Source organism: Odontesthes bonariensis, chromosome 16, assembly GCF_027942865.1.
Source record: "Odontesthes bonariensis isolate fOdoBon6 chromosome 16, fOdoBon6.hap1, whole genome shotgun sequence".
Classification (NCBI taxonomy): domain Eukaryota; kingdom Metazoa; phylum Chordata; class Actinopteri; order Atheriniformes; family Atherinopsidae; genus Odontesthes; species Odontesthes bonariensis.
The window spans coordinates 23061843-23086347 of record NC_134521.1 but is presented as its reverse complement, the minus strand read 5'-3'; the positions used below and the strand labels follow the sequence as shown (position 1 = coordinate 23086347).

At 39.4% G+C, this 24505-nt stretch overlaps 1 protein-coding gene across 1 annotated transcript; it reads right to left on the bottom strand.

Moving 5' to 3' along the window:
* Positions 1-14779: 14779 nt before the first annotated feature.
* On the bottom strand, positions 14780-23515 carry sar1b (secretion associated, Ras related GTPase 1B). The gene is made up of 7 exons (XM_075486638.1): positions 23342-23515; positions 19519-19594; positions 18101-18220; positions 17861-17926; positions 17620-17723; positions 17116-17247; positions 14780-16473 (listed from the first exon to the last, which is right to left on the bottom strand). Exons 2-7 carry the CDS (start codon positions 19574-19576, stop codon positions 16357-16359), a joined length of 597 nt encoding a protein of 198 aa, XP_075342753.1. The 5' UTR covers positions 19577-19594; positions 23342-23515; the 3' UTR covers positions 14780-16356.
* Between the last annotated feature and the right edge of the window lie 990 nt (positions 23516-24505).

The window sequence follows — 24505 nt, the reverse complement described above, 5'->3', positions numbered from 1 at the left end:
CAATATCAATGTCCTTTTAGGCAAGGCAGGGCAAGTTTATTTGTACAGCACAATTCAACGACAAGGCGATTCAAAGTGCTTTACAGTTACATCAAAACAGTAGAAATAAAAAGCACGATTTAAATTTTAAACAAAAAAAGAAAGAAATAAGAACAATAGATAAAATCCGTAGTTGAAATATGATTAAGTTTTGAAACTCAAGCTTCAGATTTGGAGCTTTGTTCAAAGCTAATATGATACAAACAACTAATATGATACAACCTTGTTTCAAAAAAAGATGGGACACTGTAGAATATACAGAAAATTAGAGTGCAGTGATTTGCAAAATTATACCATGAAAACACAGATGTCAAAATGACAAAAACAAACCCTAACTCGTAAATTCTGTTTTGCTCCACAAAGTAGGCATAAATAAAAGCTTCACCACAGAAAGTTCCTTTAAAATACTTGGATTAATTACATGGTTGAATTAGCAGCTTCTCAGCTGCACGATGGCAGGCTTGGGTGAGGTTTGCTATCCATCCACAGGAGTAAAGTTACAACATGGTTGTGCTTGTGTACTTAGGAATTTCTGGGGATGGAGTCTGCAGAGAAATGCACCATCACATATGTCTAGAGGGTTGGTAAGACGTGACTGACAAGACTTGGATAGTAGTATTGATTCTGCTTGCAGTTGATTAGCTCATCTCAGATTAGCACAAATAGTTCAGAACGATTCTTAATCATTATGTCATTCACTGACGACGACATGCAAATTTTTGACAGTTAATGACTCTTTATTTTTGACTATGTACAGTTATTTGAGGGCGAACTATTAAAAAAATTAACCTTTGACTTAAAAAGCACATCCCTAATCTTCACTTCCATGAAATTTCTGTAATTTCATTTAGAACATTAGATTTGTGACATGTTTCAAGGTCACATTATTTAATAGCCACTTATTGGGCTGTATTATATCTAATTCTGGTCGGAAGATAGTAAATAGGGAGTGCAGAATAGAACCAGTTGATCCTTTGCATTGAAAACCAGGCAAATCCTCTTCAAACACACATACAGTACAAGTAAACCCTCACAGAAAACACGAGCAAACACAGAAATGTGCTTGCTTGAGCTTCATTGTGTTGGTATTTGTGGCATAAAAGCAAAAAAAGCCATGAGTATATTCCTGTCTATGATTGTGGCTGCACAAAGCCAGCCTGAACAAGCCGAGATGTGATAACAGACAAAATGCCTTCGTTTTCTCCCCATGTTGTCACATTTTTAAACAAAGACAATATGATCCCATGCTCATATGATGTGTGTTGTTCCTCACCTTTCTCCAACAGGAATAATGCTGACTGAAGAATCTAAATCCACACTGCTTTCACAAAGCCCATTCCAGCAATCCTGATAAAAGAGAACAAACGCAGCACTATCAAACAATTAGGATCGAATCCGGAAAACTACTTTTTTCTTAAGAGAGTCAAGAGCTCTGTAGTGTGATTATATTACTATGATGTTGCATTAAATCAACAGAAGGACTGACATAACCAAATCAAAAACCCAATAGATTTTCTTGAAGGAGATCCAAGTGACTACAGTACAAGGAGTGTGTGGGCAACAGATTGTCTGGCCAAGGTAACTGATCTGCAAAAAACACAGAAATCATTTTAGTTTGAAACCAATAAGGAAATGACCAAGATAGTAAAGTAGATCTTAATATAAAAAAATCACTTTAGAATATGACAAGAAAAGAAATTCTGACTGTGAAAACTATTCAACAGACTGATCATCAGAAAGGTTCTCATTAAATTGTTCGAGTTAAGAGTTGAATACAGAGAAGAACAATTCTGGCTGGAAATCATCGAATCACAACTTTATCTTTCCACCATAATGTTTCCCAACTAAAGCTTTTACATATTTCCATACTTATGCCTTTAAAGAGCTGAAGACATATTCCATTCCAGATATATCGTTCCAGAATGTGTCACATGAATGAAAACACACATTCAGTTTAGCAGCTCAGCACAGACGATCCTGCCCTGTATAAATGTTAATTAATTAATAATTAGGTTTATATAACTTTGTAACAAGGAGAAGCAGTCGGACGACTGCTTAGTAAAATATCTATTTCTTATTTATATACCACATCATATAAATATCATGACACAAGTAATTACAAGTTGGGAACAAATAGCCAGTCTGTCAAAGTATTTGTGTGACAGAAGCCTACAACGACTCAAACTCAGCCTTAAAGCGGGACTATGCAACTTTCAGTAATACGGGGTTTGTTTACCATGCAATACACACCCCAAAGCTGTAGGGGGAGCTCCGTAGAAAATAAGGCGACAGTCTAGCCATATTATATATTACCACAGCCATTATAACGAACAGCCTTGCCACTCTCTATTAAAGGATAAGACCGGTTTTTTGACATTGGGCCCTTGATCTCACATTATAACATGATGTTCTACTCACCCCTGCTTGTTGTTGAACATTTGGAGCTGTTCCGAAGATATTCGCGAGGCGTCTGGCTGCTCTCTTGAGATATTCGGCCATGAAACGGTTTCCTATGGGCAAGCTTATACAGGCACAAACTATGCTGTTTATAATTTATTAATTACTCTACACTAGCACTGATAACGTGGAGGTGCGTCGCTTACTTAAAAAAATCCGGGTTACTAATTTTGAATTTTAGCCGAATGAATAAATAGGCAGCAGGTCTGTGGGCTGTCTGTGGCAGTAGCACCACAGGACGTCAGTAACACCCACTTTACGACAAAAAAAATCAAAATTACAATAACCCGGATTTTTTTAAGTAAGCGACGCACCTCCACGTTATCAGTGCTAGTGTAGAGTAATTAATAAATTATAAACAGCATAGTTTGTGCCTGTATAAGCTTGCCCATAGGAAACCGTTTCATGGCCGAATATCTCAAGAGAGCAGCCAGACGCCTCGCGAATATCTTCGGAACAGCTCCAAATGTTCAACAACAAGCAGGGGTGAGTAGAACATCATGTTATAATGTGAAATCAAGGGCCCAATGTAAAAAAAACGGTCTTATCCTTTAAGCCCCCTGGAGCTTGAAAGTCCCGCCCCCTTTTTTGCTTCTTCTTCCTACTTCCGTCGTCCCCATGGGACCTCATGCCTGGATCTATTAACATGGGCAGGATGATGTCTTCTGTTCCCAGTCATTATATGCCTTTTTACAGTACACGCATGATGTTCTGGGGTTAAATATGGATGAGTTCATGCAAAAACATTGGCGATTTGTCGTAGGAGTGCCTGGTTAAACGTTGTAAAAAAAAGTTAGGGTAAAAAGACTACATTGCGTCGCATATGCTACGTCACTGATCCCACATTAACTGTATACCGGCGGTCTCGCTGGCTGGCATAGACGAAGCCAGACATATCACCACCAGCATAGCAGAAGCTCTCCACGTGCCCCGACTGGTAGTGGTTCTCTCCTCGGCTCACAAGTTTTCGTTCGCCCTCGAAAAACTGAGTGAAACTGGCCAACGACAGCGCCATTCTTCCACTCCTCCGCGCGCCCAAACGTGATGACGTTTATTTTCCGTGCCAAACGCTACATGCTGTAGTTCGAGAAATGCTCAGAAAAATAACTTAACAATGAAGCACTTATGCCCGCTAAACTGTTACACTACTGGTATGGAAAAATATAAAAAAATGTCCTACACAACATATGTGAAATGCAAGACTCAATTCCATCAAGCGCAAAAAATAGTTTTATTCCGTCTTGGCTCCGTCATTGACTTGAATTGCAAATTATTACACTTCCGTGGTCCCGAGGGGAGGAAGTTGAATGACGTCAAGGAGGCGGGACTTTCAAGCTCTATAGCAGTTCCACCAGAATTCCACTGGGGGCGTCGGTGGAGACCAGAATGAATGGGGCCCAATGGAGCTAGATGCTACAAATGGTCAGTTTCACCTAAGTCTCCTCAAGAGCGCTCAGATTTGAATGTAGTTTCTGAGAGCTCAACATGGGTTTCAAGTCAAAAATCTACTGAACGAGTACATATATCCCTTTGATTTCTTACAGGTTGGCTTCTTGTTGTCCACCACGTGCTAGCATTGTGCTAATGACAGCGCTCGACCAGAATTACGACCAGAGGCACCGCTTGACGGCTGGCTCCATACCAAGCGACAACAGAATTAAGATGGACTTTTTCCGCTTATGTTACCACAGCCTAAGAATCTGTGATGTTACCACACATTCTCTCTTACTACAGCTCTTCCTTGAAAACGCTGCTGCCTTTGAGAACAACAACAAGCAGGATTGTTTCTCCGGTCGTAAGCTATGTATGACGTCATATACACTTCAAATCCTTTTTTTAAGCAAATGAGTGGCTCTAAAAATCTAAAACTCAGCCATGGGTATTTTCTAAACATCCTCTTTCGAAAACAACATTCGAATTACTAGAGAAAAAATTATATCTTGAGATAAGGGCACGAAAGGGCGTATAGCTCCATAGGACTCCATTCATTCTGGTCTCCAAAATTGAGCGCCCCACGTGGAAAAGGGTGGAACTGCAACCAAAATCGCCTCGTTGGAAACCGGAAATGCACCGTGAGTGGCGTATCTGTACTATTATAGAATCTGTGATATTACTACTCTAGAAGCTAACCGCATTCAATTTAGCCGTCGACAGCTAATGGAGAGAGGTGTGTCTTATCAGGCTCCCTGGCTCGGCTGAGAGCCCTTTAGACCTGCCGTGAAGCAGTAGTTCTCGGCTCTCGTGTGTCGCGAGACTTCCAGAGGTAAACAAAGCACGCGGCGCCACAGGCAAAGTTGCAAGCGCTGTTTCGGGCTAGGGCCACCAGATGGAGATGGAAATGTCACCGTTTTCATCAGAACGGGTCAGCCAAGCAATCTGATGATTGCTAAGCAATTTTATGACCATGAAAAAGTTGCATAGTGCCGCTTTAAGTTAGTATCGATCAGCAAGAGGCGTTAAGATTTTATTTTTTTGGGCCGTATGCTTAAACAGTCCATTAAGTTTAAAAATAAAATCCATATTGTTACCAGTGAGGTGGCTCAACAATGCCAAATGAAGACTGTTACATCACCTCATCTCAAAGTAAAGTGATTCATGTGGATTCATTCTGTTTAGCATTCCTCTCCCCATGTGGGATAAAGAAGCACTGCTTAAAAAGTTTTTTTTTTTTTTTAAATTGATAGAAGAACTTCCTGATGGAGATGGTGACAGTGACAACAGCTGTCCGCCTTTGCTGCCCTCTGGTGGCCCAATATATAGTTCTACTTCCACCACCGAGCCATAAGCAAACCCATCCATCCATCCATCCATTTTCTACATCCGCTTAATCCGTTGGTCGGGTCGCGGGGGGCCCGGAGCCCGAGCCCATCCCAGCGGTCATCGGGCGAGAGGCAGGGTACACCCCGGACAGGTCACCAGTCCATCACAGGGCCCCATGAGCAAACACTTCACCCAAATGCAATAACAACAAATCATTTATCTCAATATGGAGTTATTACACACATAATGTCAGGCATACAATTAGCAGCATATTTGCACTCAAGCTTTTATTCTCTTTGTGGTCTAACTACAAAGTACTGTTCACAAAATAGAACTAGACACACACTAGCCGTTCATTTTGGAGTATGGGACTCCTGTATGTCTATCGATAAATCATCATTGTCAAATACTTTTCACATCATGATTACAAGGACATTTTTTTCAGTATTTTGAAACAGATTTAGTTTTTTTAATTTATTTTTATTTATTCTTTTGGTGCATTTTTTGACAGCTACAATTCCCAAAATACTAAACAAAGATTCGGGCTGCTGTGATGGTTAGTGCCGTCGACTAACAGCAAGAGGGTTCCTGGTTCAAATGCCAGCAGGGGCGTTTCTGTGTGGAGTTTGCATGTTCTTCCGGGGGAAATGCTTGGGTTCTCTCCAGGTACTCTGGCTTCCTCCCACTGTCCAAAAACATCTTACATCAATTAATGATTCTAAATTGACTAGAAGTGAGCCCTTTTTACTCTGTTCACACACGACAGTTCTGCTATTCACTCAACAAACATGGCTGTGAAGTTTTCAGACGACACCACCGTAGTGGGTCTCATATCGGACAACAATGAGACTCACCACAGAGAGGAGATCCAGCGCCTGACGGGATGGTGTTCAGACAGCAACCTGGTACTGAACACCAGCAAGACCAAGGAGGTCATTGTGGACTCCAGGAGATCCAGGAAGACAGAACACACCCCTCTCCTCATTCATGGGGCAGAGGTGGAGCGGGTGGACAACGTCGAGTTCCTGGGCATCCACATCGTATCTGGCCTCACTTGGTCCATGCACATATCCAACCTGGTGAAGAAGGCCCAACAAAGGCTCTTCTTCCTGAGGAAGCTGAAAAGGACTGGACTCTCCCTTCACTTTCTTACAACCTTCTTCAGAGCCACAACAGAGAGCATGGGAGCTGCACTGCACAGGACAGGAAGGACTCCATGTGGTCAAGACAGCACAGGGGATTGTGGGGAGTCGTCTCCCAAACCTGGACTCAATATAGGACAGCTGGGTCCAAAGGAGAGCCAGTCGTATAGCCACAGACCCCACACACCCAGGACACCAACTGTTTGTGCCTCTTCCATCCGGAAAGAGGTACAGGAGTATCAAAACCCACACCAACAGACTGAGACACAGCTTCTTTCCCAGAGCTGTAAAATCCATCACCCCACGCCCCCACTCATCCACCCCCCCATAGACTGATTATTAACCCCTGCAGACAGACACTCGCACTGCACTGCACTTTTATGACTACTTATGCTACAATATGTGCAATACAGTTACAGATTGCACTGTAACTTTTAACTTTAACTTTACAATTTTTATTCTATTCTTATATTATTTAGATATCCTTATACTGTGTGCCTTGTGTATTTTTGTGTATTCTAAGCCAAGAACTCCTGAACAAAATTTCACCATGCCTGCATAGTGACAATAAAGATTCTTGATTCTTGTCGATTCTTGAAATGTAACACAGAGGTGGACACTCTGGATCATAAACTATAAGATATGCTTTATATGTTTAAAATTGTGGCTGCATATTGATGTGGTGGTTGGCACTGTCACCTCACCGGTTCCAGTCTTGCTGGGGGCCTTTCTGTGTGCGGTTTGTTGTTCTCCTCTCAGTCCAAAACCATGTATGTTGGGTTAATTAGAGATTCTAAATTGACCACAGGAGTGGAAGTTAGCGTCAGCATGGCTGTTGGTCGTATGTGTTGGCCCTATAATGGACTAGTTAGTAAACTGCCTATAACAGCTGCCATCAGGTGAGATGTTTTACACTGTTCCCTCTAGACTCCTATAATAACATTCTGTTTGTAAAATAGATAAATAAATATAAATAAATAATTTTATGGAATATAAAAAGACTTGAAGTGCTGGCATTGATTTTGTGCTTGCACCTGCTATATGTGTCAACCTGTACACCGGCACATATTTCCATACACATGTTTTTATGTACATGTATGAGCCTGTATTTAACACGTCTTTATTTACAACAGGTTGTACGTCTTTGTACAGTCTGGCACGCAGCATTGTTTACAGCAGCGGTGAAGGACACATCTCAGTGGCCCAAGTAGACCTCCAGCTCGCTGGCTTCTACTCTAAAAAGTTTGCAATGCTTTTGCAGCGTGCATGCATGCATTATCCTTACTTTCAGAGGTATTTACTTGACACTTTGTTAGGGGAAACGAGGAGAAAAGAACCAGAAGGATACCAGAGGGAAAAGTATTCTTAACAATTCATTGATGTCTAGTGATGTCAATAACATTTCGTAAAAAAAAAGGCAACAAAAAGCCTTGGTTAGCACTCAGTGAATAAAATGTATATTTGAGTGACTTGTTAAAAAGTCTCTTGATCATCACGCTTTGCATCACTGATGCGAGTCATACGAACTAGTTCCTGCAGGAGCTAAATGAACACCTCAGACGGGTGGATCGAGCTGTAAAACTGTGAGGTAATTTCATCACTCTATGAAACCAACTGCCATAAATCTGTAGGTCTATGAAATACACACATTACTGCACTACTTAATCAATTCTATTACTTATTAGGTTAACACCTAATTTAAAAAATGTTCTGGGTTTTTTAGAGTTTAATAATGTGTGTGTAGATGAATATTGTGTTAATCTTGTGAATAAACGTAATGTAATATATTTAGCGTGATAAGGCAGATGCAAGTGTGCCTTAGCAGTCTGGGTAGCCGAAAAAGAAAGCTTGCACAGAATGCAGTGACACACTACCAGTTGTCACAACTGTATCCTTTTATGGTAAATGAGCTGCTTCTGTCCGAGTACTTAATTGCTTCCTTTTTTTCTTTGCTTTGGCCATTTTATGATACACTGCACAGCAGTGGTGTCAAAAGTACGCACCTTTGTTACTTAAGTAGAAGTATTGATACTGCAGTTTAAAAACACTCTGGTAAAAGTTGAAGTATCAACTTGACCTCTTTACTCAAGTAAAAGTGAAAAGTATGTACTCCAAAACCTACTTAAAGTATAAAAGTATAAAGTAACCTTAAAATAAAAAATAAAAAATTTTAAATTAAAAAAAAATCCACACACAAAAAGGTAGATGCCACTATATGAATTGCAAGCTTAATTTGAAAACTGGTTAGTTCTACATGTGGTCCAAGACAACAATCATAAAACCATTACTGTCAAAGACAAAGTCACTCAAGGAGCATGTTCTTTCTCAAACTTGGAATTGGAATTTAATTACACGTGAAGTAGTATTCAAGTGGTAGGTTGTGAGGTATTAATGTTCGTCCCATCAAAAAAACAAAAAAAAGTCATACTGCCTGAAAAATTCAAAGAAAAAAGATATACACACACACGTTCCCCCCTTTGTCATAGCAGACAGTCAAGACAAAAACTGAAACGAAAATGAGCTCTTTATCACTACATACAGAGCACCTAAAACGGTCTGAAAATGGCACGGAGTAGGAGAGTGCAACAATTTTGCATACACACTAAGATTATGTTAGACGCTTCGCGTTTGCAGTTTGTAGAACACCTGCTTGCTTCTGACGAATGACGATTTCCTTTTACGAATAGCCTAACCGATGAGTGTTTGGGTTATATGATTCATCCAATTACACTCGTTCTCACTAGGTGTGGATGGCGCCACTGATCTGTATTGGATGGCGCACATGACGTGAAATACATAAACATTAAACTGAAGCCAAGAGTTAAAAAAAAAAAAAAACTGAAGCCAAGAGGAACGAGGCTGTTTGTTTTGAAAATGTAAGGAATAGAAAGTACAGATACTTGTGTGAAAATGTAATGAGTAGAAGTCAGAAGTAGGCAGAAAAATAAGTAATGGAGTAAAGTACAGATACCTAAAAAGTGTACTTAAGTACAGTAACGAAGCATTTGTACTTTGTTACTTGACACCTCTGCTGCACAGTGACTTTAAAGTGTTTAAGTTAAGCAGTGTAGCTGCATTTATTTCAAATAAGCTTGTTAAATAAACATTTGTGACATTCTAATTCTGGATTATGTTTCATTTATGGGTTGGGGTGCAAGAGAATAAAAAAACACTTGACTTAGCATCTGTGTGTTTCAGATGGATGACCCGCTGTGTGTTATGACTTTAGTTGATCCAGCAGTGAGTCCAGTGTTGGAACCCATCATTAGAAAACAAAAGCAAAAACCAAACATGCTCTAAACACCAGTGAAACATGGCCAATATAAGCAAAGGTTCTTAAAACATACTTAAAACATAGAGGAATGGACTGCCAGCAAAGTCAAATGATGAGTCATCACAGCACAGTTTCATGTGTAAACTCTTACATACAGGCGGCCTTCACAGATATCTTATGATGGCATTTTTACAGAACCAAAGTATATTGTGTCGTTACAAAATTGCCCAGCAGAATGGATCCAATGTCATACTTCACAACAGCCTGTTTGCAGTACATTTAACAGAGTGCACGTCACAGCTGAGCAGCTCCATAAAGCCATAATTTCTTCTAATAAAACTCTACCACATTTTATGCATGTATGTGTACACATATAAAGAATATATCTGCATCCACATCCACCACGGAAAAAAAGAAGAAAATAACTTAACATGATCAAAACTATTAAATGACCTTATCAGTTGGTTAATGTCACATAAAAGGAGTGAAATTAGAGCTGCAACAATCGGTTGATTAACTGAGAAAAGAAATGTAATCAAGTAATCACTTTCACTGGATGGTACTTGGATTGTTTGCTGCTATTGTTTTCAGGTTCAAACCTGGCAACATGACTGTCACCTTGTGTTTAAAGATATTCTGACAGGGTTGATTCTGAGTGTTTGATGATGCTTCAAAGAGAAAGTAATTGTTGTATTACTGGAGAAAGATAAGGGGCAGAATAATCAGCACTGAAATTTATTGTTAGGTACAGCCCTGTGGTATTCACACAATTCCCATCAAAGGGTATGCACGGATGTATCAAACACATGACTTACATATCTTTGATACTTTGATGATTTTAGCTGCTTTTATATCTGAAAGATCAAACACACGCCACAGACATTTATTTGACTTCTAAGTATCGCACATGTACAAACGACATCGCAGAACAAGACAACTGCACAGCTTCAGAGAAATGGTGGGAATTTCAGCAAGAGCTGAACCACGAAATCACAAAAAAGAAACATTTAACCTACCCTGCCCGAAAGTGAAAACTTTTGTCATTTCTTTAACAGCGGGGAAATTGGAGTTTCCCCACATATTTGCATAAATGTTAGGCTTTTAAATTTGCGTATGGCTCAGCTACACTGGAAACCAAGCTATCTACTGAAAAACAAGCCTGTTTTATTTTTCAAATTCCAATTTTAAGTGTTTTGAGTGGAGGGAAAGAAAAAAAAAAACTCTTCCAATCCTGCACACGCTTGGATGGCAACAAAATCCATTTACTCATGTATTCTGGTGGTTCTGATATGAAAAAAAAAAAGACTTTTAAGAAGTTCTTTTGAAAAAAATAGATAAAATAAATTAGATATCACCTTTACAGTTTCAAAAAAGCTCTTTAGAGTACACAGTTGGAATGCTTGATCGTTTACACACAGACGAGAGACTGTTATTACCTCAAAAAGAAAGGTGATGGGAGAAAAGGGGATGACCACCTTCCCAAGAATTAAAAGGGTTTTTGTGAAAAAAAAAAAAAGCAGGCTCCTATATGTCTTTTTTTTTGTTATTGTCAAGGATTTGATCCTCACAAGTACTGCTTTATCTGCTTCCACTTCAACTGATTTTACTTATGAAGCCTCCATCCATCCATTCGTCCATCTATCAATTTTCTACCATCTATCAGGATCCAGGTCTCTGGGGCAGTTTCCTCAAGATGAGTGACAGACACGATCTCCTCAGTGTGTCCTGTTTCTGTACTGGTGGAGGCTTACCTTGGAGGCTGTGGGAGTTTGGGGCTTGCATCGGCTGTTTCTTGTGTTATTTTTAGCTGTTCTGTTCTTGTTTACCCATATTACCGTACTCTTCCTACCTGCCTTTGCATAGCTTTCCACCAGCTTTCAGGTACAACTATGTTCAATCCCCTCATTGGTCATATTTGTATATATGCTTTACTCATGTTCAGTTGCCAGCTCATCTTAGCAGTCTTGAGTCACCACTTTGTTTTTTTCTGTGGCATTTTGAAATAAAATCATAGAATCAAAGTTCTCATGACAACCTGATAAAAATTTCCCCATCTTATCTCAGAGATCTCATCTTGCTTTTTTTTTTTCCTAGCAAAGCAAATTGATGACACTAAGTACTTCTTGTTACTGTGGGCAAGGCAAGACAAGTTTATTTGTATAACACAATTCAACAACAAGGTGATTAGTGCTTTACAGATACATTAAAACAGCACAAAAAGCATAAAAAAAAGAAAAAGAAATAAAAGCATGATTTAAATTTTAAACAAAAAAGAAAGAAATAAGAACAATATAAAATCAGTAGTTAAAATGTGATTAAGGTTTGAAACTCAACCTTCAATTTTGGAGCTTTATTCAAACGCAGCTGAAAATAGGTGTGTCTTCAACCTGGACTTAAACACACTGAGTGTTTCAGCTGATCTGAGGCTTTCTGGGAGTTTGTTCCAGACATGTGGAGCATAGAAGCTGAATGCAGCTTCTCCATGTCTGGTTCTGACTCTGGGAACTGATAAAAGACCGGATCCAGATGACCTGAGGGGTCTGGAAGGTTCATACTGGGTCAGGAGGTCACTGATGTATTCTGGTCCAAGACCATTCAGAGCTTTATTAACCGGCATCAGAACTTTAAAGTCTATCCTCTGATGGACAGGCAGCCGGTGTAAAGACCTCAGAGCTGGACTGATGTGGTCCACTTTTTTGGTCTTATTTGGGTATGAGAGTACATATCTACATGTATTCAGAGAAGTGTTGTGATCTTACTGTGTTTTGGTCTGGAAAGGATATAACTCAATGAATGTGACGCAGCAAACATGCAGGAATGTTAAAACAAAACACAAAGCCCTCTATTTCACCATGTGGTAAATCATGTTTGAGTCCAAAGTTTGACACCCTTATCAGGAACCCAAGGCATTTAAATCAAATGTAAGTCACAAATGTGCTCTTGATAATCTTTTTTTTTTCATTTGGATGATTTACAAACTGGTGAAAATAGAGCCAGTCGTTAAAGGTGTATGTTAGTTAACATTTCTTGACCTAAAGATGTCTGATTGAATGCATGAGCGAATGCCAGAAATATCCAGCCCCTTCTTGGGAACCCCTAGTGTACTCGGTTGCAACTTGGCTGAAGTTTTTTCTTGAGAGGTGAGAGGGACAGAGGGGGCTCTGGAACTGGGAGGTCACCTTCTCCAGCATTTCATGTATTGTTGAGAGGGATATTAAAACATCAGTCTACTGTACAAAGCAACAGGAAACATCTCAGACATGCACATCAAGGCAGGACAATTAACCAACATCTACAATGCATTCACTGTCTTTTAATTCAAAAGGCAAATCATTCTAAGAATATTACATCAGTTCATTTATTTTGTCAACCTCGTCTTTCTTCTTCTGAAAATTGGCCTTGTTTCCGGGAACATTTGTCCCTAAATAAGATGTATCACAACAATCCAAGCAGTTCGTGGTCTTCATCTCACAGTTCTGCGTCATGCCAAGTCTGTCTCCACTTCTGAACTCAACTACGGTCTCTTGCACAAACACACCCCTGGCGTGTCATTGAGGCCAGGAAGCCCCATGTTTGAGTGCTCAAGTTTCCACCTCAAAACCATTAACTCCACCCAGCAACCAAGTTTTCCTGTCTTAGCTGTTACTCAACCAACTTGTTCTCACACCCAAAACCAGCCAGTCCCCACAGTTTCCCTGGAGGAAAGCGGGAACAGGGGGGAATGGTACTGGAGCTGTGACTGGGACTGACTGTTCTTTCCGCGTGCATCAAGGTGGATCAATGAAGCCTGCGTATAAAACCTCATTAATTTATTTCTATGGCAAACATAGCTTTATGTTTGTTGTTCTCTTCTGTACAAAAATACAATCTTCAAGAGACTCTGATGCTCTCCATTAAAGAGGAAATATTACTGTCATCTGGGACTGCAGTCCTGTGGTGCATTCAAGGAGCCTCCAACATGGTTGTTCACAGTGAACTGCACTCGCATGTTTTTTGAGTGGAAACACAAACCTGGAAGAAACAACATACATACTTACAATATGTAAAAATGTGATTCATTTGCACTGTTCCGCAAGTCATTCTCAGTTAAATTGAATTGCAGTAGAGTGATTTTTATAGCTTAAGTCCTTATGTTACCCTTTGGCTCAATGGTTCAACACGCATGAGATGCAGTGGAAAACATGACATCATTAATGATTTCCTCAGATAAGACCAATTACAATGTTACATCTTAATCTGTTTGTGAATTTTCTTCCATCTGCATCGGCATGACAAAAAAAATACACTCTTTGTCGAGTGCACCACCTAGTGGCTTACGGAGTAGGGCTTAGGTTGAAGCTAAATTACATAACTCCACAGTTAAACATACTACTGTTATGTAATCCTCCCTGACTGGTTGGTTTCAGCCGTCAAATAAAAAGAACAGCAGATGGTCCTCTCATCCAAAGGTGGAAAGCACTTTCCGTTTCGACTGCATCACAATCACGAGGACGAACGAGCAGATTTACTCCATTTCATTCTTCACCCACTACTGCTAAAAAAGTCATGCATGTAAAAACACTGCAGATTACAGTGACAGCTACCAGCCAGTTATCCGTGTCAAGTCTGACTAAACAGATGCTTTAAGTTAAGGTGCAAGTCAACACAGCAGAATCTGTGTGAAAGTTTTTTTTTTCTCTACATCCACATCATCTCCTGCTTAACTCTTATCAGTATTAACTTCAAATAGAGCATCTCCTAACTTTTCTCGTTTGTCTGTCTGAGCTTAAGGTTTTAGAGAGGAAACGCAAAGCAAAGCAAAGCAAAGCAAAGCATGGCAGCCTGTGTGTAACATCATCCCCAAGCTGTCCCTTCTTTTTTAGCATTTTCGTTCAGGACACGGTGCGCTTTACAGTTAGATATGTGCTACTTTGTCCAATTAACAGCCTCCATCTCAGCGATAGCACCTCCTACTTTCTCAAACTGCTTCTGTTTAAGAGTAAAATGTTGAGCTTTCCAATATTTCTCAACAAAGATTCCATGAGCAGCTTCAAGCACTGACATAATTATTTTCAAAAAATGCGATGAAGGAAAAAAAAAGAATAAAACAATCAGTCTGCACTGGGGATCATTGTTAAAGCCCGTTATTCATTGCAAACATTTATTACATTTTCTTATGATGCAAACAACAGCAAGTCCCATCCATGTTGGAACAGCTCATCACTTAGTAATGAGAGAATGAAAGAGACACAGAGGGACAGGGACAGAAAAAGTGTATTATGCGCAACTCCATTGTTTCTTTTAAAAAGACATGACAATCATCTCTCATTGTACATTTTGGCATCTTCTTCCCTCCCATTGAGTGATGGTCATTAAAAAACAAAAAGAAATCAAAAGATCAAGGCATGCATAATAGTTTCTGGTAATGCACATAGATCAACGGATACCACTTATAAATACAAAATCCATGTACGATGTTCATGTACACTTCATACATATGGTCCCTTAGAGCTGTCTTAGGCCTATATATCTGTTCCCACTGTGGGACTGTGTTCTTTGTTTTCAATTGGTCACAAGATTCTCCCTGGGAAAAGATCTGAGCTTGAAAACACACCTGCAGTATGGACTTTTCATATTGACAAGTACTAGATGTTACAACTGTCTGTTTATTCCTCCCATCATCTCTCACGACATGTAATGATCAGGCTATTAAACGGCAAAGTTTTATTTAATTTAAATATTTGTCTTTGCATCAACTGACCATTGTGCTATCTACAGGATGTCATCAAACCTTGCCAGAGTTATAGCCTATTAAGGAAAAAAAAAGAAAAAAGAAACCATTAGTAACACTACCACCCCATGCTTCTGTTTAAAAAGGGAGCCCACTGAATATTCGGATCCACTCAGAGCTACTCTTCCTAAAAGACAGAAGTCTGGAGCAAAAGTATTTTATCTTTCATGAAAAATTGGGTCTAGTTTATGATATAATAAGATAAATGCACTGGTCCATTCATAGAAATGGATGAAACAGCCACATGTCTACATTGAGGGCTGTGTACGTGGCCGCATCCATAATTTACTGAAACGATATTTAAAAAAACAAAATAAGAAAAGAAAAGGAAAAAAAAACAAACAAAAAAAACAGGTCAAACCAAAACACTGATTAAATACAATGTTGAATTAATTGCTTTCCTGTTAAAAAAGTGTACTGCAATGTATACAATTATGTTGCTCACTCTCATTTGCTCAAGATGTGTTGAAGAGGGGGAAGAGGCTTTAAGGATTGCTGATATACCAATGGAATCATATACAGATTTACAGTTATATGCATCTATCATCACACTCAACAGATGGAGGGAAGGAGGGACAGACACAAAATAGAAAAGATTAATCCGTTTGAATGTGAATACCCTTTGCTGTGGAGCTAATGCTATGTTACTCTCTTAAAAAATGAGAGAGATGACTATGGTTATGAGTGCGCACAGGTATGAATTCTGTAAGTGCAGAACCAAATGTTCGACCAATAAAAGTCTATTGGGATTGAGTTGTACTGGTTTCTCTGAAGGTGGAGGCAGACTCGATTAACCAAACATGAGGCTGATTATGATGGTACTGGTGGCAATGGTGGGCGCTTTGAGTGGTTGGATTTAGCGCCTTCTTTATGATGATGGTGGGGATTTCGGTGCATTATGGGTCTTGGCTCCTTTAGTCGATGTACTGGGAGAGCCAGCGGAAGCCCTCGCCGTAGCCTTGCCTCTTCAACACGCTGCACATGAACACCTCCAGTGGTCTCGTGTTCAGCTCCTTCATGGGAATGTTGCCCTGAGAGAAGAGCGGGAGAAAGGTCACACCGAATCAGACAAAATATATATGTGTAGGTGTCTGTGTGTAAGGTTACATTATTGTCTTTTCAAAGGATAAGACAAATGTATCCGCTAAACAGAACTTAAAAAAACAAAACAAAAAAAAACCTAAGATCTGTGAAAGGCAAAATGAAAAACAAAACTCAAGTGGCCAACTTGTCTTCCAGTTTCATAATGAATAAAACAGAAATGATAGATGGTCAGTTGAAGGACACATGGACTAATTAACTTTAGCAGCAGAACATCTGGTTCCAATCCCAGTTCAACCTAAACTTCATTGAGTGGTATTACATTTCCTTTACTACTGTCCCATTTAGATTGAGGCGAAAACGCCCCCATAAAGAATTTGGCCAAAAAGAAAAAGCTGTTCACTAGAACTGCAGGGATAGCAGTAGGTTTGGTAACGTTACTGAACTTTTCTTCATCATTGTGCATGAGGCAAGACTCTTAAATCTTCATGAAGTCTTTGCTCTGGTCCAATTTCAGCTCGGTGTTCAGAAATGCTTTACTTCTTTTGTTTTATCTACTCATCCAACCATTAGAACAACATACCAGAAGAAAAACAAAGGTAGAAAACAGAGACGGAGCTGTGCGTACTCACCTTGCCTGTCGTCTGTCCATACAATCCAAATATTTCCCTCAGCTTCTCCTCACTAATGGCTTCTTGTCTGTCGATCTTGTTGCCCAGGATTAGGATAGGCACGTTTCCAATGGTCTCGTCTGTCATTAATGCCTGGGGAAGTTGATGAAGTGTTACTATGTGGATACAATTATCATGCTCTGATACTACAATCATACTCTTGACTATGTGATGTTTGAGTAATATTTAGCTCCTCCTGTGAATGACTTTGGGAAACCTGTAATTTACCTCTTACAACAACAGACATTTCAAAAACTGTCCCCAAAAAATATGTAGCAAAAACTTATTTAAAGTGGATCTTTCTTTGCACAATTACTGAATATTTGGCCCAAAAGGAGACTTCTCCGTTTCAAAATATGTGGGGGGAAAAAAAACAAGGATTTTGAAAGTTTTGGGTTCTTCTCAGTGCAGATCAAGAAAATGCTGAGCAGTGCAAGTTTGAACAAGAAGGTAGAAGTTACTTACATCAAGTTCCGCTTTTGATTCACCCAGTCTCGCGTGGTCTGCACAATCCACAAGGAAGACGATGCCATTGATGGCAGGGAGGTAGTTTTTCCACACTCTGCGGGCTGGGTGAACCAAAATAAATACAAAGTGAGTTTTGTTAACAAAGTTTAATTGTTGGACAGAATTTCTTATGCGCTACACAAACGAATGATATCTTAATCATAGATCACTTGAAACACAAAAAAACATTTGAACACACCTTGTGTGTGGCCTCCAAGGTCAAAGGTGGTGAAAGTCATGCCAGCAATTGTCAGCTCTTCTGAGGCTGGAGGAGAGGATTCACACATTAAGCACAAGTGGAAGCGTGATCAAATATTACACACTTATAATTCATACCAACAATAATATGCCTGAATTTTATTGCAATCATAGTCTTCGAACACACAACTGAGTGAGCATGAGTGGACATGCATGTGTGACAGAGTAGCAGCAGACTTACTTGGGTGTAAGGTTGGCACATGTTGTCCCAATCTGTCATCTTTGAGCATGTGCAATAGCGTTGTTTTGCCAGCATTGTCCAGGCCAAGAAATACTAACTTGCCGGATTTCTTGTACAGTCCTGAAATCAAAAACAGAAGCATTTCACACCATTATATTTGTCTTCATCAAACAACTTGGGAGAATACAAATAAACATCTTTAAACTATAAAATTGACGAGAACTGGGAAGCACAGACTTGTTTATTCTCAGGAATACAGAGTTAAATTCATAAAGATTAAAACATTATCATATGAATGAGAAGAACGTGCACAAATTGCAAAGCTCAAAGTGTGTCATTGTTCATTATCTATGTCGCAATGTGAATATTAATTGAAAGCCCAAAAAAACAAGGGAGCCCCTTTGACCCAAATTTGTTTTATTCCATAACAAAAACTAACTCACAGTTAAAAAAAAATAAAAGATCACACGAATGTCTGAATCAGTTGGAACAAACATGCTAAAGAATGCCAGTTGCCTTGCACAAAATGTGGGTAACTTCTGAATGAATAAATTTGTGGTAACAAACCAGAGTAACAAACAGTGTGAGAATTCACAGCGAGCGTGCGCATACAGATGAGGTTTGCTGCTTTGTACCCGTCTCTGCTTGCCTGTACATTACTTCCTATTCCTTCATTAGGATGTGGAATCATGACCCGAGTCTCATGTCTTTGCGGAGCTCATGCGAAAAAAAGAGCTTAAATTACAGACGCAGTGAATATCCACACATGGGATGAAAGGTGCAAACTATGGCCGCGCCTTGCTCAACGTTCCTGATGAACTCTATGTTTGCCATTCTGAGTCAGCACAATGATACAAAGTAGATTTGTAAAATTTCTGACTGAGTCAGCTCTGCTGCACGTCATCATTACTCACAGGAGCGCCACGCAACCAGCCGAGCAGGGAGAACAGGAACGGCTGCTACGTACAACTTTAAGACAGAAACTAGAACAGTGCACACTGGGGAACAGAGCTTCTGGCACACATTTAATTTACTATCAGCTTTCAAACAGACACACCCTTTACAGACTAATTTAACAAGCTCAGGTGAAAACACATGTCATGTTTCTTAGAAACATCAGCTTTGTGTAGCTTCAGTGTTTACACGTCATATAAAAATAGGCAGATGTTGTTAGCTGAGCCACTTTAGACAAAAACAGGCTGCTTGTGTGGCCCCACAAGGGAGGAACTTCTTCCATAGATAAGATTTCTAGGCACAAAACTTAGTGTTGTGCACAAGTCATAGTCCACTTAACACATGAACACTGTGAGAAAAATCAGTCAGCCATTTTGATTCGTTCCAAAATAAGCAGTTTTCAAATCTCCCGCACTTATTCTTATAGTTGTTACAAGATAATGCGCTGAATCATCAGTACTCACCTAAAAACTGTAGTACGCTATTGAAACCGCTATAAATCCAATCAAATAGGAATGACATATCCGGAGCTGTTGAATCCTGAAAAACCAAGAATATGGGACAAAACAGAAGTAAGAAAATATGCATGTGAAAGGAATGTGAAACCAAAAGAACTACAATTCATAAAGCAGTTGAATATCATACGAAGTGAGCAGTCTGTTGTTGTGCATCTTTGCATTCATTTTATCATATATTAACAACATACAGTGACTGGGCTTCATGGGTGGTTACTCGATTCACACAGATGAATTAGTGCTTAATTAACAAGAAAAACAGCAGCAAAACAAAACCAAAAAACACTGATTAAATGTGGCACTTTAATGTCCGTTACGGTCGCAGCATATTGCTCAGAGAGTGGGAGGGTCAAATTTACAACTAGGAGTACCCACCGGCCAAAAGCTTCAAGGCTGTAAATATTTTCAGTTAGAGTGCTCTGCTCTTGGTCAAGTCACAGACCCTTTATCCCAGGTTTTGAAGCACAACGTCCCCGTAAAGAATGAACGGTGCACTCCCATGTTATGCTGACTGACAGTTTTTTGGATCATGTTGCTCAAAGTTTTTTTAGGGTTCCCTTAGCTTTAATGTTGGGCTAGTTTATTCTGAGCATTGAAATGGCAGCATTTAAAAACAACAGATTTAAGCAACATCCTTGCTTTCAGTTAAAGTAAATGTGAATGACAGAGTATCATTGTGGGTCCACCCCTCGTGTTTACACCAGAGTTCATAGTCATTGCTGAGAGTCTATGAACTCCTTCTATGAGGCCCCGATGAAGGCAGAGCTCATCAGTCGCATAAAGTGAAAGTTCAGTCAGTCAGATCAGTTGAAAAAAAATCATTTTTTTCACTGTTGTAAATGATGGAGGAAGAACACAACACGTTAGCCTGAAACTTCATCATCAAATCAGTCACTGTTATTCTAAGGTGATTAATTCAGGATATTGAAAAATAATCTCTGAGCCCAGAGACCCCATCACAGTGGTTGCTTTACCCAAACCTGTGAGAAAAATGGCTGCCAATTCATAAATTGCATCCCCAAAATCCACTAGGAATCTTAATTAAAGGGCTTTTTATGAAAATTAAACCATGGCCCCATGGCACCTCTGTTATCAGGGTTCACATTTTTATCTTTTATATTCTGCTTCAAGTACCAGCAGCTGATGTTCCTCTTCTGAACAAAAAGAGGAAAGCGTCAGCAGAAAACTATTGTTGCGAAGATCTGGAAACATTCTTTAACCAAAAAAAAAAAAAAAAAAAAAAAAAGAAGAAAAGTTCCGGGATCAACTTCAAATAGCTTTCCTTAAACACCTAAAATGCTTGCATGGCACTCCTGGATAGTCATTTTTACCAAACAGACTCAACATGCAACAGAAGAGGACCAAGGGAAAATTCTAATGGTGACAACAATTCACCGTAAAACATTCAGACTTCATTTTTTTTCTCCCCACGGGTGCCTCATTAGTGGACTAAAACATGGTTTAATATTTTGGTTTCATTAGAGGCTAACAGCTTACAGGTACAAACTAAACAGCAGAGACACAGAAAGAAAAATAGAAACCAATCCTCACCAACCTCGTAAAAGTGATGCCATTCATCTCCAAGACAGTGGAGTCTGTCTAAACGTATCAGAGAGATACCAGCAACTGGCGATAAGAGCAATGAATGGCTTTCTACAACCAGTGATTAGCTTGTTGTAGCAGGAGTCTTCGTACAGCACAAAAGGAGACTCCGAACCTTGATCATAGAACACCTGACAGTTCATGACAGGCAATGTGCGTGTTTTACATTTCATTTGCAAGGCCCTCAGAAATGAAGCCCAGACGTAGTCTTTCAAGATAAGCTGGTCAGATGTATTTTAAATAAAAGAGAGGAGACAAGCCTCCCTTTTCTATACAGCAAGCAGCAGCTTTTGCCCCACAAAGACATGTATTTTGCTTTCGGTTTCATCTAATTTTCCTTACCATTACCTTTCTTTACTACTCCTACTCTTTCATTTATGATACACAGAAGCATCAGAACAAGGTAAGCTGGCGTCGACCTCTGGCCCCACTTACGTAACGTGCAAACAACTCAAGGCTAAAGTGTAAGGCGGATAAAGGTCAAGATCAGGCAAATACAGAAAAATACAGTCAAACCCCATATCAGCTGATGTCACTCTCTGGACCCACATGTTCCAATCCCTGCCTCAACACAGTGGGCTGGAGTTACAGGCAGGTGGCCACATTTGTGGCGTGATGTAGCAGCAAATGTGAAACAAATGTGAGATGGTTTGAGAAGCACACCAGGAATTCCCCCAGAAGAGCCCCTTAGAGCTTAAATCCCCATCACTGAGGCATCTGTTATTAAATAAATTCATCAGACAAGTTAGTTGTGGTTTTGTAATCTGAATACGGGTGCATATGGTCAGAAGTACATTCTAACAATTTGCCTATATTAGTAACAGTATCTACCTTCTGAACTACTTTTTAGTACAAGTAACAATTGTTCTTGTCTCTTACTGCTGTGGTCAGAAAGAATTGTAAGTAGTAATATAAAAATTACAAACCTGATGTATTAAAAATGTAACTTTAATATGAATGGTAACTTGGTGCTTCAGAGACAAGATTCCAGTGAATTCCCACTTAATCTAAAATTTTGGACAGTTTTGAATTTGGACAATTAAAAAAATGCCATCAAGAAAACGTGCATTCATAATACTGTTAATACATTGGATGTGGCTTGAACCAACAAACTCATCCAGTAAATAAATCAATAAAAACACCATCTATGGAAGATGTTAACAACCCTGTACTATACGTTAATGGTCATGTCAGATAGATGATTGAGTTCCATTAGATTCTCTCTTGGTCAATATTTTCAAAAAGAGCCCTAATAACAGAGTAATATCAAATCAAGGTTAGACAATCTCGTCAAGTGGGATTTAAACTAAGGAGAGACGCTGTAATTCCAATTTAGGTGACATGTTTGGGATGCTCAACTAATGGAATGATTTAAATATTACATATTCATACAATCTGACAGCTGCTTCCAAACGAGGTGGAACATAGTGTTTATATAGACTCACAAATGTTTATATCGGTGATCTGTTGGCCTTCCAATTCAGTTAGATTGAAAATTGTGTGGTAAAGCAGCTATTTAGTTGTCAGCTGATAAACTCATACGTTACAGTCTCCGTGCTTCACGTCACCAGATATTTCGCGGACATAATTCTTACCAGCCATCGCAAATAGGGACCACCTTTAAACTTGATGAGGCGGTATTTTTTGCAAACATTCGACGTGGTTAAAAAATGAGGAATTAAAAAAAAAAAGAACAGATACGCAACAGCAATACAACTTAGATTATTAAAAATCTTAGAGCACATTTACAGAAACTAACGAGTGACAGGTTTCAGACTTACACCGGCTAACGGAACGGCTAGCAGGAAGCCACTAGCTACGTGTCATATTCTGTAGGCGACGTTGCATCAAGGGTTACTAGCTGCGGGAGCTAATCAGTAGTTAGCTGGACAAATAGTTTGCCGCTGCACTAGACACCAATATGTGTGCCGATGTGAGGTTTTTTTTTCATCCTATAATTAACACCGCTACTAAAGTACACAAAACAGTTGGTAAAGTGAGGTTTACATCCAGCACGAGGCAAGCTGAAAATAAGAGTTAGCCAACTTAGAGTTAGCAGTGCTAATGTAGCATCGTTAGCAGCCGGGGTAACTTGCTAGCTGAGAAGCCGAACGCTCACGTAATACTCCCTTTTTGGATGATTACTTAGAAAGTGTATCAAAAAACTTACCCGTTATTTAGGTGTAGACTGGTTTACCGATTGTGTTTGCTCTAAAAGTCATGTAAATTAGTCTCTCGATTAGAAAAGAGAGCCTGTGAGATGCCAGGTCTTCCTCACCTCTTTCGTGTTTTGTTACTGAGCCACGACACTGCAATGGCTGTCCAACAACTCCCCAAAACTCTGCCCAGCCGCTTCCTGTTTATGTTTCACAATCATCTTTCCGACAGGATAACTGAATTAGTCGACGAGTCTTATTCAACATATTTCTTACACGTCAAGTTGATAACAACATTTTTCATTACAACTTCAAATTTGTATTTATCAAGAATACTTTATTTGATCAGTAGGTTTCTTGTGGCTGGGACACTCCTCTTCTACAACAATTTTTCACCTCTTTGAGTATTTCAGGCTTCCATGCCATCAATCTAGTCTTCACAAATTCCCTTGACATAGTCTGCACGAGATGAGATTCAAGTCTATTCAGAGTGTTGGTAATGTTTTTCCTTGAACAAGTCTCGACAGTTTTTTAAGTATGTTTCAGATCACTGTCTCCCAACACAGTAACTTTTTTCTTTTCTTTTTTGTTGATGTAGTCTTCTTTGTGAAGGATGCCTTCACTTCTCTCAGACAAACGCATGAAAACTTATGCATTTTTGATAATCTAGTGTGTTGTTGGATGAGATTAAATTTCCAAGAACCCTTGGAGTGATGTAATGCATTTTTCTTGTTAGTTGTTTTTCTTTGTTTGATTGTTTACAGCCAGTGATCCTTGTCAAAGTTCCAACAAGAGAACAGTCAAATAAATAAATGAATAATCAAACAAAAGTGGCCAAGAGGTGAGTCCACTCTTAAGTTCCATATGGAATCGTTGAAGGGAACTAAAGATCAGTGCGATGGTATCATCACTCGTCAGATCATCACAAACGAGGAATAATCTAAACTCACAGTGGTTTCATATGGTTTTGAGCAATTATAAGGGCCATTGGAACGCTGACAAGGAAAATAAAGACTTTGATAGTAATTACTGAGAAAGATTGTGACTATTAGAGAACTTACTTTTTTAAAGAATGTTAAACAAAAAAAAATTAAAAACATGGAAGTGGTCGACAGTTGTCATTATCGCATTTACCGTGGTGTTTTAATTGTTTTTGTCGCTTATACTCAAAGAAATCC